Source organism: Haemaphysalis longicornis, unplaced genomic scaffold (assembly GCF_048455015.1).
Source record: "Haemaphysalis longicornis isolate Haplotype H1 unplaced genomic scaffold, Haemaphysalis longicornis Haplotype H1 scaffold_292, whole genome shotgun sequence".
NCBI lineage: Eukaryota > Metazoa > Arthropoda > Arachnida > Ixodida > Ixodidae > Haemaphysalis > Haemaphysalis longicornis.
In genome coordinates this window covers 141,918-160,711 of record NW_027526333.1, presented here as the reverse complement: position 1 = coordinate 160,711, position 18,794 = coordinate 141,918, and the positions used below count along the sequence as shown (strand labels likewise).

At 48.1% G+C, this 18,794-nt stretch overlaps 1 protein-coding gene across 1 annotated transcript; it reads left to right on the top strand.

The window, feature by feature from the left end:
• Positions 1–6,972: 6,972 nt before the first annotated feature.
• Positions 6,973–18,439, top strand: LOC144173146 (uncharacterized). The gene is made up of 6 exons (XM_077701657.1): positions 6,973–7,095; positions 9,946–10,163; positions 12,638–12,773; positions 13,614–13,807; positions 17,569–17,704; positions 17,912–18,439. Exons 1-6 carry the CDS (start codon positions 7,038–7,040, stop codon positions 18,373–18,375), a joined length of 1,206 nt encoding a protein of 401 aa, XP_077557783.1. The 5' UTR covers positions 6,973–7,037; the 3' UTR covers positions 18,376–18,439.
• The last annotated feature ends 355 nt before the right edge of the window (positions 18,440–18,794 follow it).

The following is an 18,794-nucleotide window of genomic DNA, read 5'->3' as shown; positions in this document are numbered from 1 at the left end:
AGAAAGGGCCATCCGAGACATAAAACTGCGGTTCTTCCGGTCAAGAGACTTCTCAAGCCTGTGCTTGGTGGGCACAGCATCGTCCGTAATAAAACGGAGCCCCATCGACGCCACCGCTCGGAAGGGGAAACTTTGTTTCAGCCCTGACAGGAGAGCCACAGTTGGGGTGCAAACAAGCAAACAAAGTAAACAGGACATGGCGAGCTGAAGGCGCAATTGCCGACTAGCAGAGAAGAGGATCGTACTTTGTGTGCCCGCCAAACACGGCTCTTCTGCGCGCGCACACACTTTCCTCTGTGTCTTGCTCTTACGTTCATCGCCGCCCCGCACGGGTTGAGGTCTCCCTCTGATCGCTACTTGTGTAAAGGGGTGTTGCGCTAGTTTGTTAAAAAAGGCGCTTTGTACTTAAAATGAGCAAGCACACAGACAAACAGACCTCACTAGGCCTGTTTCTCGTTACGTCTGCATGGCCTGTTTCTTGTTTGTAGTTGTTCTCTGTGAATTTAGAGCGATTTTCTCAAACTTGTTACGTCTGCACACCTCGGTAAAGAGCAGTAAGACTGATGTTGAAGTGAACCAGGGTATACAAAGTTACAGGTGTAGGACGAGTCTACAAAGAGTGTACAGGAAGCCCACAATACAATACAAGACACCCACAAGAAGGGGGTGGGGTGTCTTACGAATCACACTTCAAAATTCTTGAATGTCAAAAATTGTGCGTGAAGGTTGCCAGCGACGAATATAATTAAAGTGGGTTGCGTGTATCCAAATTTGAGCCAAAAACATCAAACCACTATTGTGGACCGATTCCTGCTTCCTACTCAACATCAGGGTGAGGGCGGTGGTGTTAGGGTGATGGGTATGTCCAGGGTAGAGTATTTCAAAACAAACAAATTTGGCGCAGATTGCACTAGTGGTTCAAGGCTGGAGAAAAATCATCATCATCATCATCATCATCATCATCATCACCGAGAGAAGACGGAGTGAAACATCCCCCTCTCGAGGGGCACGATCAAATGCAGAGCATTTCCGGGGGCGCACGACGTTAAGTAGTTTGCGTTACGTTAATGTTGTTGCACTTGTGGCAACTGCTAACGAGAGAGCGCTCGTCAGCAGTAATTTGAATGAGTCAACGATATAAGGCGCGTTCGTAGCGTTTCATTCTGTGTCGGCTTTGTGGCGCAGTGGGTAAAGCAGCATGTACATTGCGTTCCGCCCGCAGGGTCGAGGGATCGAAACCGGGCGCTGGATAGTATTTTTTTATATATGGTAGGGAGGGGTGCGGTGCGGACTACGGACGTCAACGCGGGTGACATCGTGAGTTACTGAAATGCTCTCCATTTAACAGCAGAACTGACGGCCCCCCCTCTCTTCGTCGGAGACCCAGTTCGCGTGCCCCAGCTATTTTTTTAAATATTTTTTGTGAGCTCTTCGCGTGGCCCAAGCCCACGCGCAAGCCTGGACGACGTCGCTGTACACGAGCCTTTATACCATGTGTTGCGCAATGACGTCACAGCTTGATGGGCACCGGTGAGGCTCGGCGGAGCCATAGGCTGGCGAAGCGAACGCGAAGCTATGCGCAGCTGCGCCACGAGTTGCTAGGCAGCGAGTGGTGACGTCATCGCCCCGCGAGGTTTTTTAGTTGGATGGACGGACAACGCATGGCCTAAACAGCTCTACTGTTTAAAAACAATTATCAGATCTATCTGATGTGTGATGGGCAGGGAAGTTAGGAACAATCTCAGTTTCTTAATCATGATTTTCGGCCAAAAACACGGCGTAAACTCAACGCCTGGGTCAAGATGGAAATTCCCCACCGAAGATCAGCTGAAAACCTAGGCTGCAAACCCGGTTAATATAAGAGGTATACGTTCACGAGTAGCTATCGCACATAGTGGCGCAGGAGCACCAATAGCGCAGTAAAAGCAACTGCCTGGCACAATGCGTTCTTACGCGCGGACAGTTAAAGAATAAGGGTGAATTTATGAGAACGTCTAAGTTGTGGCTACCGCATTGTCCTTCCCGAAATATTCAGGCATTAGTCGCTTGGAACCGGCGTCAAAGCATTCTTACAAGTGAATTGTGCTCTCTTCCATAGATTGTCAACAGCTAAAACCCACTATTTGCTTTTGTCGAGGAAAAAGACACATCATCACTCGTATGATGTATCTAAGTGTCACCAGTATCCCTGCACCCGTAAAAATATTATTAAAACAAGAAGTACAAACTCATTCAAGACTTAGTCAAAGCTGTGCATTGTTGTTTTAGAAGCGAAAATCTTTCTAAAAAAACCGAATATTTCATCTGCTACGTCACTGCCTCCTCAAGTAGCTGGAGAACGAGACAGTAAGAGGGTGTGTATGGTTCGCGGCAATATGGTCCATACATGGTTCGCGGCAATATGGTCCATGCCATAACTAAAGCAATCAAACGAGCTGGCTTCAAGAGATATATCGAAACTAAGCCAGTTAAGTAACGGAGCCTGAAGGTAACTTAGTGGACATAACTGTTAATTCTATCCGCTTTGAAACGTGGTCACGTACGTAACGGTAGCCGTCGAAAGGCACTCCAATGCCCGCATGCCCTTCTCTATTCGTTCGATAAGAAGTCCGCATTAGCAGTTTGTCCGGCGACGCTTCAATGCATAATATGCGCCGAGGAGAGCCCTTGACGCGTGCGATAGGGAGGGCGGCAGTAGCGCTGTGAGCGTGAAGTCTTGCGCTGAGCCGCTGTCATCCCGCCTTTCAGAAATGCAAAGCGGAGGTTTGTCTCGCATTAATTAGGTCGCATTAATATCTCGAGAAGCGAACGTGCACCGCAGCTGTTACGGGGCCGACTCCTAGGTGTGAATGCGTAATGGTGGCTGACCCCCTACCGGGCCACGGCCACCACGGCCGCTCATTGGAAACAAGATCGAAAGTGCGCGCCCGCCGCTCCTCTAGCCCGGCCGTGGTCCGGCCAGCCGAATGCGCCTCTCCAACAGTGACCACGGCCGGGCTGGAGGAGTCCGGCCGTGCGGTGACGACGCTAGTTTCCTTTTCCGCCACAGCGTCGGCCCTGGCGCTGGTCATCGTTGAAAGAACCGCGGCGGCGACCGCCCGCGGAAGCTGCTTTGAAGAACTGCTACTTGCGTAGACGAACGGCCGTAATTAAATACATTGCATTTTTTTTTAAATTATGCGGTGACTCGTCAGTGTTGAAAAATGATCGACATTTCCAAAGTAGTCTCAGAGTTAGTTTTTAAGTGCTATCGGTCATAGCGCTTCGTTTCTTTTCCACGCAGCGTGACGTAGCAGCATGCGGCGTATTGAAATCTTGCAGCTTGACGAGGCTCATTTCTTAAGCATTTTTAAAGGATTCTGCATGTGCTGTTCGGTGCGTTATGGTGTTGCTTTGATTAGAACTGGGATTAACCAACCATTTGCACAGCCTGTCTTTGTGAAGGACACAGAAACTGACACTCTCAGGCATGGTGTATATATATATATATATATATATATTAACAGAAAATAAGGGTTGGCAGTCAAGAAAACCTCGGAAAGCAAAGGGGAGGTTGTGGTGGATCATAGAAAGAGATGAAGAATTTTTTGAGTCAAAAAGACCGTATACATATATATATATATATATATATATATATATATATAGTCGTGAAGTAGAGTCCTTAGTTGCTGCAGGAATACGCACAAAGTAGGAGTACGCTCTTCGGAGACTTCGGAAATAAAGTCTCCGAAGAGCGTACTTCTACTTTGTGTGTGTATATACATACATATATATATATATATATATATATATATATACAGTAAAAGCTCGTTAACTCGACACCCGTTAATTCGGAAATTCGGATAATTCGGACGGCTCTATTGGTCCCGGCCAAAACGCATGTTTTTCTATGGAACCAAACCTTCGTTATTTCGTCAGAATTCGGCCCCGCAACGCTTAATTCGCACAAATGCTGACGGCTGCCGCTGCACAAAAGTGTGGTAAATTAGCAGCACTGGAACCACTGGGGTGAAACAGAAACCTGAGAGGCATCGCCATCGTCATCAACCACGATTCTGACGAAGAGTCATGCGAGGAGGTGCAGCCGCGACCTCATCGCACCTCACGAGAAGTCTCGGAGGTGCTTTTGATATTGGAGGACGTTTGCCTGAGCAGTTCCGACAGTTTGTGTGCTGTTGGCCACTTAGAAGAGTTAAGAAAGATTCTACTGTCAGCCGAAATCTTCGCAAAAAAGCAGACGACTATTACAAAATACTTCAGCAAACAAGCGTATGCTTCTCCAACGTGATTTTAATGTTGCTTTTCCTATTCATTCATTAATTCGGCATTCGGATAATTCGGACATTTTTCCCGGTCCCGGGAGATCCGAGATCCGAATTAACGAGCTTTTACTATATATATATATATATTGTTACGGTGATGCTCAGTCGTCGAGGGGTGAGCTGAGGGTTTATTCAAAAAAAACCTGGGTGAGGACCGTTGCTGAGCGTCGAGTCCGAGCCCTGGATACGCGAAAAGCACCTCGTTCTTCTCTTCGTCGTCCCGGCATTTTCGCTGGCGGGATTGGCCTGTGCCATAGTCAATGCCATCTACTGTGCACAACATTCAACAAGTTATGTAGCGTTACATTTCCCCCCTCCGCAGACGAAACCCGCCGGGTGAGTCACTCAGCAGCACGAGGGTGATAAGTCTTTAGCCGGGCGACGTGCACAAGTTGGGTCTTGCTGGACCGGCGACCATGTGTTGTGAGGCGCGAGATGACGTAGGTCACGTCGCTTACACGGTCGAGAATAACGAATGGACCAGTGTAACGCGACAGGCCAATCCCGCCAGCGAAAAGCACCTCGTTCTTCTCTTCGTCGTCCCGGCATTTTCGCTGGCGGGATTGGCCTGTGCCATAGTCAATGCCATCTACTGTGCACAACATTCAACAAGTTATGTAGCGTTACAATATATATATATATATATATATATATATATATATATATATATATATATATATATATATATATATATATATATATATTGTGAGCATCCTTGGGCAATCTACCGGCACCAGTTGGCACAGTCGGTCTTGGTGGGGAATCATCGGACTGCCATCAGTGTTTCCTCTTCATCTGTACATTATCATCATCATTAGCGAACGTGCTCTAGCACTTCGTCCTCATCTCTGTGAATACCCATCATCATGGTGTGTGTAATCGGGCGTTCCCTGCTCGAGCCTCCGAATAAACGGTCGCCCCGAACATCGGCCTCTCCGGTAAACCTTGTCCTCTCAATATATATATATATATATATATATATATATATATATATATATATATATATATATATATTCAAAAACTTGGGTGCGACTACTTGGAAAACACTAACAAATACTTTATTTCGACAGTTTCGACCAGTGGCCTGGTCTGCTTCAGGGAAAATTACAAGTGACTGAATATGCTCTACGATACACACGTAGAGCATATTCAGTCACTTGTAATTTTCCCTGAAGCAGACCAGGCCACTGGTCGAAACTGTCGAAATAAAGTATTTGTTAGTGTTTTCCAAGTGGTCGCACCCAAGTTTTTGAATATTTAAACAGTAGCCAAGAATTCCTTCTCTGCTATATATATATATATATATATATATATATATATATATATATATATATATATATATATATATATATATATATATATGTATATATATATATATATATATATATATATATATATGTATGTATGTATATATATATATATATACATACATATATATGTATCTATATTTACTTGCAACCGCCATTGCATTTCAAGCACATCACGGCAAATTTTCGATAGAAAAGTACGTTTATCAACCGAATACTCTGGCTGCAAGTTATCATCACCGGTCACAGTAATTGGTTCAAATATTATTCTGGCTGGTCGAAGTCGTTGACAAATTAGGCACGTTAAGTGACAGCTCAATACCCCTGGAGAACACGGCATCAATCAGACCACCAGGTTTCTAGAAGGCGCTGCACGCTTAACTTCAATCCAGTGTTTTTACGAACACGGAGCAACTTGGCGCATTCGAATACTGCTGCTCTGTGGTCAACACGCTCGTTCCGGCCATTCAATACCGAAAGCCGCTGAAGGCTAACTCCACCGTGTTGAGGTTGAGAAGTCTTATTAATTTAAAAATTCATAAATAAATGTCTATGACGAACAGCAACTTCAGTATTTCGATTGGTCGTGACGTTTAACGCACCGAAGCTCCATAGGCGAAGAGGCGCGCCGCAGTGGAGGTCTGCAGTTTAATTTTGGCCACCTGGAGATCTTTAACGTGTGCCGAAATCTTGAACACAAGCGCTTTCGCTTTTAGCTTCCATCAGAAAAGCGGTCGCCCCGGCCGAAAATCGAACCCGCGTTCTTGGGCTCAGCGGCACAAGGCCATACCCACTGAGCGGGTTAAGTTCTTTAAATTCGGTATTTAATTTGTGTGTGTCTTGCAGTCCAGTCTGTCCAGTCCAGTCCAGTCCTTGCAGTCCAGTGTGTCTTGCAGTGTATGTCCAGAAACAGAAATAAAAAGAAACAAAAATTTTACCATTACAAAGGCTTAGTGCACCCAGCCAACCACTCTGCATGGTTTCGGCTTTCCGTTCCCACGGTTATTCCGTCGCGCGGCGTGACAAACACGACGTAGCGTTGAATGACGCGTGCCCTTGCAATGAAGGTCTGTCTCCTACTACGCAACTCATCCACGGAGGCCCAGAGCCACGCCTCTAACAAGCGGCATGATCGCAAGGCGCCCAGGGGCTCTGTTTTCGCACGTCTCAGCAAGTGGCCTGACAAGTCGGCGACCCTCAGACTGAAAGATGGGTGAGTTCGGAGTCTCGAAACCTGTTTTTCACTCGGGTATGACGCCTGGTTTCAGCCCCAGCTCACACGTCATCCAAGGTGCCAGTGCGCCTCCAGCGGACATTATTTCGGGCAGTATGGTTAAAGCACGAGCGGGTGCTCTGTTCTGAGTCCTGGCTACATTCAGCTCGGACAGCTCTCAAGCGACTCGTCAAGATGGCAAGCGTCCCTCTTCTACCCGCCTTCGTAATCACCCTGTCCTCACTCACCGCATGTAAGTAGTGACCACTGGCTCCCGCCTGCGCGGGGCTCGCCTCCATTCTGCTTAAGCGAACTGCCTCAAAATCTCAGAAAGGGGTCGTGCATGCCAAAATATATGTGTGCTTTTTTTTTAAATTCCCCGGCAAAGTGGATATTCGTTATAAGGACTGCAGTATAGTTCGTTATATCCGATATTCGTTGTACTAGTAGAACTAAAAATCAGTTCAAACCAGTCGGTAATCTGGCTCCCGCAGAAATCCTTGATGCAAAACCGCATTATTTTAGTCTTCGGACCTACTATAAACAAGGTAACCCTTATCTTTCTCCTTGTTACATTTCGAGCTCAATGAACCAGAACATGAAGCCAGAAATTACGACAGAACGAAGTTCATTTGACAAAACACGCCTGCGTTCCTATTTTTTCGAGGAAGGGTGTGATCTTTGTCTAGTGGCAATTCACAGCACTAAGCAGGTTAAATTTTTCCACAGTGTCCACCAACAAAAAGGTTTTTTTCTGCTTCTGCAGTATTGGACACCCGGAGTTAATCCAAGTAGATTATGAGCCTACTGGTCAAATACTTTTTCGCTATATCCGATAGTTCCTGCGACATTCACAGTTTCACTTTCGTTATAAAAGTGTGTCATTGAAATGAACCGTGACTAACCAAAGGTCGTATTTAGTTCGTTATAGCCAATAATTCACTATATTAGTGTTCCTAATAACGAGGTTCCCCTGTATAGGCACCGGACACTGCAGTTAGCGCGCGACTCCAGCGCCGCCTCTCGCCGCCGCTTAGCAACTCTGGGTCGGTGGATGTCCCGACCGGTCGTTCAGCGCACGTAAAAACACACGCGCTACGTGCGGTTCGACGTTGTGTGGCGGAAGTTTTTTAAGAAACATAGTCATAGCTGCAAGTTGCAGGGTCCGAAAGGATCAAAAGGCTGCAGGAAAGAATTACTGGCAGTGCCGCTACTGCTGCGCGAAGGACAGCCACAATCGCGAAAGGCAGCCTGCCATCGTTCTGTACAGGTTTCTCGCTCGGGCAGCCGTGGGAGAATATGCGTCGCAAGAAATGATTTTAGCAGTAAGAAAGTTAAAGGAAGTAAGAAAGTCATGGCATTTTTTGTCAGTGGAAGGAGTAAACTTATGAGTACGATTACCGTTTATGCGCAGCGCAGACACGAAGGGTCATAGAACTAAAACGTTTGCTTTCACTGTTCATACACATCTGAAGAAGCGCTGTGATGAATCGCATGCCGTCGTAGTAGTTGCATAATACAATGTATTACCGCTTCTGCCACTATTTTTTTTTATCATCAGTAACCTTTTTTAGCGACATTTACGGCACTGAATGGATACCAAAAGACGGCACAAGAATAAGCATTGACAGCACTTCACGGGTGATGCCAAAAGCAATGTCAAGACGGTCAATACGCATCCCGCTTACTGCTCTACTTAGTTCCCCGAAGTGTACATAGTTCGGCCGCGCATTCCAAGCGAGAGCGTGGAAAGCTATCAAAGGCAAGGTTGCATTCCCTCGCGCTGAATTCTTTAATGCGTTTTGCGTACTCTGAAAGTTGAGGTTATTTTTGTTTAAGCAGCAGATGGGGATTAGAATTTTTTAATGCGATTTTCGTACTCTGAAAGTTGAGGTTATTATTGTTTAAGCAGAGAATAGGGAGGAGGAGGAAATACTTTTTTGAAGAATTCCGAATGGCTGAACAAACTGTATCACAATTAGCCGCTAAGACGACTCTAATTGATTGATTGTAGGGTTTAACGCACCGACGCAATGCAGGCGATGAGGCGTGCCGTAGTGGAGGGCTCCGGATTAATTTTGACCACCTGGGGATCTTTAACGAGCGCCGAAATCTCGTACACACGGGCGTTTTTGCTTTTCGCCTCCATCAGAAAAGCGGCCGCCGCGGCCGGGAATCGAACCCGCGACCTCGTGCTCAGCAGCGCAACGCCTTAGCCACTGAGCCTCCGCGGCGGGTGTAAGATGACTCTAACCTTACTCACAAGATAGAAGCCGAAACTAAACGGAATCTTCGTAAACACAACCGCCGCTCCGCAGCAGATTTCGAACTGTGTGGAACTGCGTTTACTTTGTCAACATCTAATAACGTTTGGAATGCATTGTTAATTAGTGACAACACCAACCGAGCGGAAGAAGGGCAACCGAAAAAGTAACTGTAGTGTGGTTGCGCGAACAGAGGAAACAATAACACAAACACGCTTCTGTCGTGGAGCGCCGTTGTATACGCTGGCTACTGACCTGCATTGGCGTTGTAAAAAACCTTCCCTTGCTGAGAATGGGACTTCGCAACGATGTCTGTCCCGTCAATCTCTTTCACGGCGCACACGCGCGCGGGAACGTACAATCTCTGTAACTTCTCGCGCACGCGAGGCCGACAGTACTTAGTAGTACAGCGCCGTAATTGTCCGGAAATCGCACAGACGCGTTTGAAACACGGGGAAACTATTTTCCAGAACAGTTTTCAAGGTCTAGAAACCTTTCAAAAACAATTGCAGAATCGCAAAAACAAACGGAGAGGTGCCGAATATTTGAACGCGCGGCCGCCGTCTACCTCTCACCGACCCAAAGTTAGCTCAAGCTTCCGCGGGGCGGCGCTGGGTGTACTTATTCGTCGCGCCCTCTGAGCAGTGACCGGTGCCTATAGGGCAGAATTCCCACTCGTCTACTCAACGTCTGTAGCGAAACGATACCGCAGTACTTTCTCACCGACTATTGGGCAGTATAGTGGTTACTATACGCGCGCGCAGTGTCGCGTTTTGCGTGAATAGCGGGTCAACGAGATAAAGAAACACGCAAGAAGTGTCAAGCCCAACACCTTTCAGACGTGGTCGTCCCAGCGCAGTCCCTCAGGCTCATCGAAGTCATCGTTCCGGAAAGGCCGACCCGCGGCTCAACGGTGAGGCTGGAGTGCCGCTATGACCTCCAGCGGGACAACCTGTACAGCGTCAAGTGGTACAAAGGTGCCAGCGAATTTTACCGCTACGTGCCCAATGACCGTCCTGCCGCCAGGGCCTACCCGGTAAAGGGGCTCTCCGTGGATGTAAGCACATGTCTTTACTTTCCGCATGGCTAGAAATTATATGGCGCACCAGTCTGCGGGCAAGGGAAAAAGAATTCAAATGTTCACTGCTGTATCCTGAAAATAAATCGTTGGTGGAAACCGTGTTGTAGCACCATGCAACGTATTTATGCATCGGGACTATGCAAGGACGACTCACAGCATTATTTTGGAAGCACTTACCGCCTATTACTTGTTAAAAATGACCGTTTGCAGTTCCCCACAGTGCACGCACGCATGCACGCACACGCACACGCACACGTACGCACGCGCGCGCACACCAGGAAATTAAATGGGGATATAAGTGCGAAGACACGCATTTAAGAGTTCTGAACGCGGAAGAATTATTGTCCAGTCAAATGCCTGGGAAGCCTTGCTTCCGCCCCGCGGCCTCCAAACGCTTCGCCCGTCCTCTTGAGACGATTTGCTTTGCGATCCGCTTCCTACGCTTAGGGTAAATCGCACTTCCCCTCGTCAGTTCTCATTCTTGTCGTCCATCTTACGTTTTTGGGGCACACAGCGCTCCTCTCCGCCTTACGCTTTCGAATGGCTCCGATCTGCATCCCACGTGTTGCCCCGCGCTGCTCGTCCCTGCCGCCGTGTATTGGGTATTGGACGAGTTGACGACGGCAGTGGATTTTGCTGCCTGTCTGTCCGCTCGACTGGCTTCGTTCTCCTGCTCTCTTACTCCATCGGCGATGCACTGGTACGGATGGCCGCCTTTCTCTACTGCCGAGTTTGAGCGTTTGCTGTGGAACGCCTCGCGCTATGGAACGCTTTAAGGATACGGGGTCAAGGAGCCGTTTTGCAGTCTCATACGCCGGACGCCGGCTATTTCGCTCGACGAGCCGTTTATTGTTTTCGCAATAAAATGAAGAGGGTAATGCGGAAACCGGCAGCCACATCCACCACACTCGCAGAGCCAACCTTTGGGCACGAGCACGGAGATCCTGGCATCGTCTCGCTCGGCCCTCAGGATAGTTACACTATCCTCGCTCCGACCCTCCCTCCACCATAGCAATTTTTTTCTTATATTCAGGCCCACACGCTACTCCATCGCCCGTCCACGTGTGCCTATCGTTGCCAGCATTCGATTATTGCTGACAACAGTACAACCCCCCTCCCTCCCCCGTTTTTTTTTTCTTTTTGCTGGATTTACCGAAAGAAAGAGTTTTCCTCTCTCTTGCTCCGCAACGTACACGGGTACACGACCTCTGCCGTAAAAAAGGCAAGCGGGAATGCACTGCTCCACAATAGCGCTAGGTTTCAGCCTGCGACTCCTCTGAGTGAAGATCGGTACGAAAAAATGGCGGCGCCTAATGTCGCTGAAAGACGATAGTCTTCTGCTGCCGCTGCCCCGCAATTGCCTTTCCTGTCTCACCCGCCCACCTCTCACGCTCTTACCCTCCTGTCTCAGTCCACCCATTGTAAGTTTGCGGAGTTCAATTTAACCGTGTTCGCACTGCTGCTCCATCTATTGGGACTGTTGGGACTTAACGCTCGAGCCCCAGGCACGAGGCTCGGGTGCCAGTGCCGTTGTAATTCGTGGTTTAGGCATTGTTTTCAATGCGTTTTCTTTATCTGCTTTCGCAAAAATCGTGCAGACATCTACTCTTAATCAAAACAACACTGCAAACATCAGTTATGCATTGAAGTTCTTCAAATAAGCCTAATATTATCTTTTTGCTGAACAATGTTGACAAATATGAAACACCTTTCTGGATTTAATACACTGAGAATGTTTTCACTATATAAAAGTCTCACTCAAGAATTCATTTTAACTTTTGGCCGGGCGCTTAAATCGAGGGACGGACGTACAGACAGACAGACAGACAGACAGACAGACAGACAGACAGACAGACAGACAGACAGACAGACAGACAGACAGAGAGACAGACAGACAGACAGACAGACAGACAGACAGACAGACAGACAGACAGACAGACAGACAGACAGACCAAAATTTTCGCGTTTGAATAGCCCGAGAAAGACTATCGTCTTTAAAATTTAAGTACAGTGAACCGGTGATGTTCTAGAACTGGATTAAAGTAATGAAGTTGGTCCGAATAAAACACTGATGGCCTCTTTTCTTTGTATGCTCAGAGCAGCTCCAAGCAGCTCCGTGTTTTATTTGCTCATAGAATTGCTATGGCAAGAGTAGTTCTGGGCAGCCCAGGATCTGCTCAAAGCGGCTCTGAGCAGGCAAATATGCTACTATGGAGTTTGTATATTTTGCAAAGAAAATTAGAAAGAACTGACGACATATCGCCTATTCAGAACGCAAGAAAGGTCACCTGGTTTTTGGGAAGGGCCTCACTACCTTCGCCGGGAAATGTTAATGCTCTTCCTGGCCATGTTTTGGCCTCAAATTAGCGTACACTTTAATTGGAGGTCCGGAACGAGACGCCTTCGGTGAAGCGGTCCGATCTCTGTTGACACGGTACGCTGCACCCCAGCTCGCAGGGAGCAGCGGCTCTTCCGTGGTCCTGGACAACGTCCAGCGCTCTGCGTCGGGAACCTACAGGTGCGAAGTGTCGTCTGACGCACCATATTTCGACATCGTGTCTAAGGAAAAAGTCATGGACGTCATTGGTGAGTGAACCGTCCAAATGAGGACATGACAGCGTTAGGTTCGAGAAAGATTAGTGTCATCCCCTTCATGCTGTTTCTCGCTGCTTTTCATCTAGCGGCCTCTCTCCTCACAACGTCGTGAAGTAGTAGTAGTAGTAGTAAAGATCCTTACTGGGAAATGTGGACTACTGGTCACCATGAAAGAAAGAGATGAGGCCAGAGAGAAAGAGAAAATAAGCAAACGCTTGTAGTTTCTAAAGGCTCGGCACGCGTCGAGAGTGAAGAACACTGCAATGGTGCAGTAGCAGGAAGTGGGAGGGGTTCAGGAACAAAAAGCCTAACCTTATCTCGCACTGTAAGCTGAATGCATAAGCACCTAGAACAGGGGAACAGCGTCTGTAAGTTACGAATAATGTGCTTCTGTGCAGACTAGTGCTAAAAGTAATGTAACTTCGCTACGCAATAATTTGGGCTAAAGCTACAGAAGGCTGCAACTTTTATTTATAGCTCTGGTTAGGCAAGCTAATTTCAGAGAACCCTTTCACCTGTTTTAGCGCACCATAGGGTTCTTATGACTTTCGTGTAAATGATAGAGATAGCAGCAAAATGTCCTCAGTCTAGTAGCAAGATCGAGACCAATGGTAAAATGCCTTTGACATGGCGCTCCAGCTTCACCGACATTTGGACGCTCCACTGCCATTCAGGAGGTGGTCGTAAGAAGAGCTTTATTGTCGGGTTGATAACAAGCAGTGAGGGAGGGGCGGAAACAGCTGCGCGTGTTCCTGGACTACGACTAGGGCACCTTCACTGTTTTACTCGAATCAGAATGCTTTTCTTGACAAATGTGCACTCCGTATACAGAGCCACCGTTGAAAATGGACCAGCCGCCAATCGGTGTGTTGGGAGGATCCGTGCGCCTCGACTGCCCGCACGACTTGGGTGACATACCGATGAACAGCTTCCAGTGGTTCAAGGACGACATCGAATTCTACCGGTTCATGCCACGCAGCAGACCACCGGCGCAGACGTTTACCGTAGAAGGCGTGACGCTCAACGTAAGTGTTCACTTCTCTTCTCAGAGATTGGCTAGTTACCTAAAATATCAGCCAGATGTTCCCCGCACATTCCGCACAATTCCATGCGCTCGTCTAAGCGTCCACTTTACGTGTGGGTTTGGCCGCATTGACATGACGAAGGCGCTTCCCAGCTGCGTCCATATGAGCGTGCAGCGCGAGACTCAATTTCCCCTGTGGGTGCAAGCCCACCACTTGCTGTGCGCACCCAGCGCCACCATTTGGTTCACTTCGAACACTCCTGCTATTGTTTTGAGCTACCGGTAAAAGAACCCCGTTGTTATGCCTCTGTGTACGAGTATAGTGCTACTGGTAGAACCTCGTGCTTTAGCGCGAACGGTGTCGGTTCGATCTTCAGCTGTGTTTTAGGAGCGAAGCCCCTTAGGGGCTCGGGCTGTCGGCGTCTAATGTCGTCGTAACCATCGTCTCCTGTAGTCATGGTACTAAAACACCGAGAAACTCGTTTACGCCTCGCGCTAGAACGTAACGCGAACTAAACAAAAACCGGGGCACACCTTTACGCCTCGCGCTAGAACGCTTCATCCTTCAAAGACGCAAGACTTTTGCAGCAAAGCTATACACCCCTACTCCCCAACGGTTTCATTTCCGTTGGCAAAAACGCCAAGGTGCCAGGAATACACTTACACACTGCATGATTCGCCCCTCCCCAGGTTTCACGTTAGTGGAGATGGCCCGGAATTTCTTTTTATCGCAATATGTTCTCTTGGTTCAATTCAGACCACCTGACCTTCATCGGTGGATTTGGGGACCCTATCATCGCTCCCTGCTTGAGTTTCTTCGCGAAACGGGGGTTAATCTATACCTGTGACGCAGTATTTATGCCAACGGGCATACTATCGCAATAAAAAAAATTGTACATATTTTTTTTGTAAGCAAGTGTGGCTTGGCATCGTTTAGGTCAGTTAGGGGAAACATATCAACGCGTTTAATTAAGGTGTACCTATCTCAGAACGGAATCTGGCCGCTACAGCCGATATAAATTCGGCCGCTTTTTTGTCTCCGTCTTTACCGATATCCAGTCGCTGCGTTTTCTCAGCATTTTCTCTGACGGGGCATTTACGCGCTTCCTTTCCACAGTATGCTTAAGTGCACTTGTCGGAGATCACGTCATTGGCGATGATGTCACGACTATAAGTGAAACAAAGAATGGCGGCAAACGTTCCAAAATAAACCTTGCCATAATATGCCGTATGAAATCTCTGTATACTTTGTAGCGGGGTAGGTGGGCATTTCGCTTCTCTTGTTGCAAACGGAAAATCACGTAACTTGTCGTATTCAGACTCGAAGAGTAGGCACGGGTTCCAGAGCATGAAACCGGCCGTGCTACGGCATAACTCAGCACCGTCCTCCCAGCCCACAGCCCATACTGGAGCAGCCTTAAATGCCCTTGACGCGACCTTGCCACGTGGACTAAGTGACCTAGCCACAAGTCTTTCAGAACCTCGTCACGTACGCTCAGAACCAAGGGGTTTCATGACGGAGAACTGAATTACGGGGCCTATCAATCCCACTCTCGTTGAAAACAAATTTCGAATACTTAGTCGCTTTCTTCCCAGCAATTATGAAACAACTTTCAACCCCGATAAATAATATCCCTGACCGACTCGATAAGGACTTGTTGTTGGGCGAGTTGTGTAATGCTTGAAGGCATGATTTTAGCTCGTAATTCAACGAACACTTGAAAGGCGACCGATCAAGCCTTTGTCCTGTACGCTCCCGTCTGTGCGTCTATTTAAGGGGGACTCGTGTAATCACATTCCTATTAGTAATTCATGACCCGCGGGCTTAAAAGCCATCTTGAACCAATAGGAAAAGCTTTACAAAATACATATCAATGTTCCCACCGGCCTAATTTCCTTTTTTTTTTTATAAATGTGTGAATTCTAGTGCCTCAGCCGCAACGACTAGTGAGGGCTAAATCGCAGTGCTTACGGATTCGCAAGCAGCGTGTCGCAGCTATCTACGGGGACGCATTTCCAAAACAGCCCTCCGGATCCTCGAAACCATGGGTCAGCTACCCGAAATATAAATCGTCTGGGTACCCGGACACACATCCCTCGTCGGTAATGAGGTGGCCCATACGGCTGCACGCGCGCACGTATACACGGGGCCATTATCTACGAGAGACAAACATCGCCTGCTGCGCCCAAAACAGAACCTATAGTAAAATATGGAGATATTCTGGCCCACTATGGCCAAAGCAGAAGGATATTTCGGGCTCCACATCGCCAGTTATCGATACCAGAAGCCACCAGCCTCAGAAGAATACAAACTTTTATCTCCATCGCACCCTTCTGAAGAAGAGTGAGATGAGGATAGGAGTTTGACCGCACACCAAATATGGAAGTGCGGTCAAACCTTAGACCTACCCCCCAACCCTTCCCCCTCTTACGAGCAGTGGGTGGCCTGCCTGAAAAGTACGGACCCTGGGACCCAGCGCATACTGGTGAAGAGGGCTTGGACTGCCAGCCAAGGCCAGGGCATCCCGGACTAGGGACGCCCCCCCTAACAGAAGCAGTAGCATCAGCGCTCGTGAAATAAACATTTATTCCTCCTTCTCCTGTACTGAAATAAATACGCAAAACTCTTACTTTCTAGACTGCTAGCGCCGTCTAGTGGGAACTAGATAAACAAAAATGTGTTTCTTAAAAACTTATATTTCATTAAATAAGTGATACATTGGTAAAACAAGCAACCTAGATGATTAGGAACATTTTTATACATCTGAAGGCATTTTTGTATTGGTACACGATGCTTTTTAAGCCCGTGGCGCATGTATTAGTAAGTCCCATAGAAATCTGATCAGGTGAGGGGCCATGCAGACTTAGAATCATACTGACACCACTCTTAACGTAAGCGTCACTCAAATATGCTACATAACTAGGAAAAAATGGAATGACCATGCGACCCACTAGCTCATTTCCCGCAACAGAACCAATGATGTCATAAGCCCTGCTGTGCCATTGGCTGAGGCCGACAAAAGCAAACGCAACTTAGGCAGGGCTTATAAGATTGCCGAACGAGCTGTTTGCGCCTAAATGTAGGGCGTTTTCTTATGATAGCAGTAAGATTTGTTGGGTAAACAATTAAAGTTACGAACAAACACGCGGACACCGAAGCAGTTAGTGCGACACTTTGCCGGTTGACACGGCTAACACAGCCGTCGGAAGTGATAGACTTGCCTGAAACAACAATGACCAACTGACACAAGTGGCACGGTCGCTAACGTGACCATATTTGTCGATTCCTGGCTTAAGTTTTAGAAAACAATTAGTATGAACCGCGGCAGGTGTAAAAGTCCGGCCAGAAGATAAGTGCAAACACTGACAGTTCAGCAGTATTGCAGCGCCAGCTATGAAAGTGGGTGATAAACGAGATAATCAAACGGGCGCCTGTGAGATGGTGGCAGCTCTGGTCAGCAGGCTATATTTAGTTTTAAGGGCCGGCTCTTAATGCGTTATTGTCTACGTCACTAAAACACAGTATTTAGCGGGAGAATTGAAATTTCGACTTGCAATACTCATTTCTCAGTGAACAAAGCATCGTTTGCTGCCGAACAAGCGCTAAGGGCTCTATAAAACAGTAAGTCTTTCGAACAAAAGAAACTTGTATTTTGTCCACATGGCCACTTTAAGCGCTGAAACCGTTTCGCCAATTGGTCCCCGGCTCCTCCGTTCACGTGAGGTTCACATGAGTTCCCATCTTGCGAGCGGTCCTCGCAGGTGTTGCTGTCCAACTACTCGTCCATGTACCTGGAGAACCTGCGGCCTTCGAGCGCGGGCAAGTACCGCTGCGAAGTGAGCTCCGACGCCCCTCCTTTCCTGAAGGAACAGGACGAGAAGGAACTCGTAGTTTCCGGTGAGCGGTTCATCATTACAGTCCGCACCCTAAACCCAGTTCATTCACGTAGAAAAATTCTACCTGCATAAGAAATGAAGGAGCAGGAGGCATGCACTTCTCTTCGGCCGGCGGTGGAGTGACGTGGCACTTCTAGCCGTGAAAGTACTGGAAATGCCGAACGACCGTATTTGAAACATGTTTCGTGGATTGCTTCTTGCTACGCAGAGCTGCCAGAGATCAGACCGCATATCATCCCGGACAGGGGAAGCTACAAGGTGGGTGACACCGTGCACATTAACTGCACCACCAGCCGATCCAGGCCGACCCCGAAGCTGACGCTTCTCATCAACGATCGGCCCGTCGACGACTCGACGACCACGACATCGGTCGACAACCACGCGGCCGACTTCCAGTCGGCGAACCTCCAGTTCAGCTTTCCCGTAACCCACCAGAACTCGCGCGGAAGCGCCGTTCGGGTCAAGTGCCAAGCCAGTATCGCCGACATCTACGCCGCGACGGGCGAGACGTCCATACCGGTCGGCCAGCGGACAGGGCCGCTGATTTCGCGTCCCCAGCAGCGACCGGAGCAGCCTCGGTTGCAACAGGCTTTCTCGGCTTCAACACCCAAAGACGAGTGCCTCGCCAAAGCCATGGCGATCCTCTCGAGGGCGTGGGCTACTTTCCAGTGAGGCTCCTGCGGCCTTGCACTACTCTCCGAATAGCTCGAGTAGGAAGCGCGCGTGGAGAGCACGAATAAAGCCTTGTTGAGAATTGACTGGCGAGAGGTCTCACTTTGCGTAAGTGTAAACCACTGCTTACGCATACTGCAGATGTGGTAAACTCTGGCAACAGCACGTTTCACTCTTGCAGAATGAATCGCTCACTTTAACGCGCTTTAAGGATGCGGTGAGTCCACGAAGATTCGTTCCAAAGATCTCAAAAGATGTGCGCAGAACGCCGCTTTGAGCTCACGGCTAAATGTTTTGAGCACAGCTATCAGCTATAGCGCCCTCTTTTTCTCTCTTTCATGAAGCTGGAAGTGTTCATATATATACCGAGCGGGGCTTAGATTCGAAACCATTCAACATTGAAATGTTGAGTGAGTGAG

Bases quoted from the DNA above. Each gene is read 5' to 3' on its own strand.
- LOC144173146 (XM_077701657.1), top strand. From the start codon at position 7,038: ATGGCAAGCGTCCCTCTTCTACCCGCCTTCGTAATCACCCTGTCCTCA. The intron at 12,774-13,613 runs GTGAGTGAACCG...CTCCGTATACAG, and splicing joins AAAAGTCATGGACGTCATTG to AGCCACCGTTGAAAATGGAC. The intron at 17,705-17,911 runs GTGAGCGGTTCA...CTTGCTACGCAG, and splicing joins GAAGGAACTCGTAGTTTCCG to AGCTGCCAGAGATCAGACCG.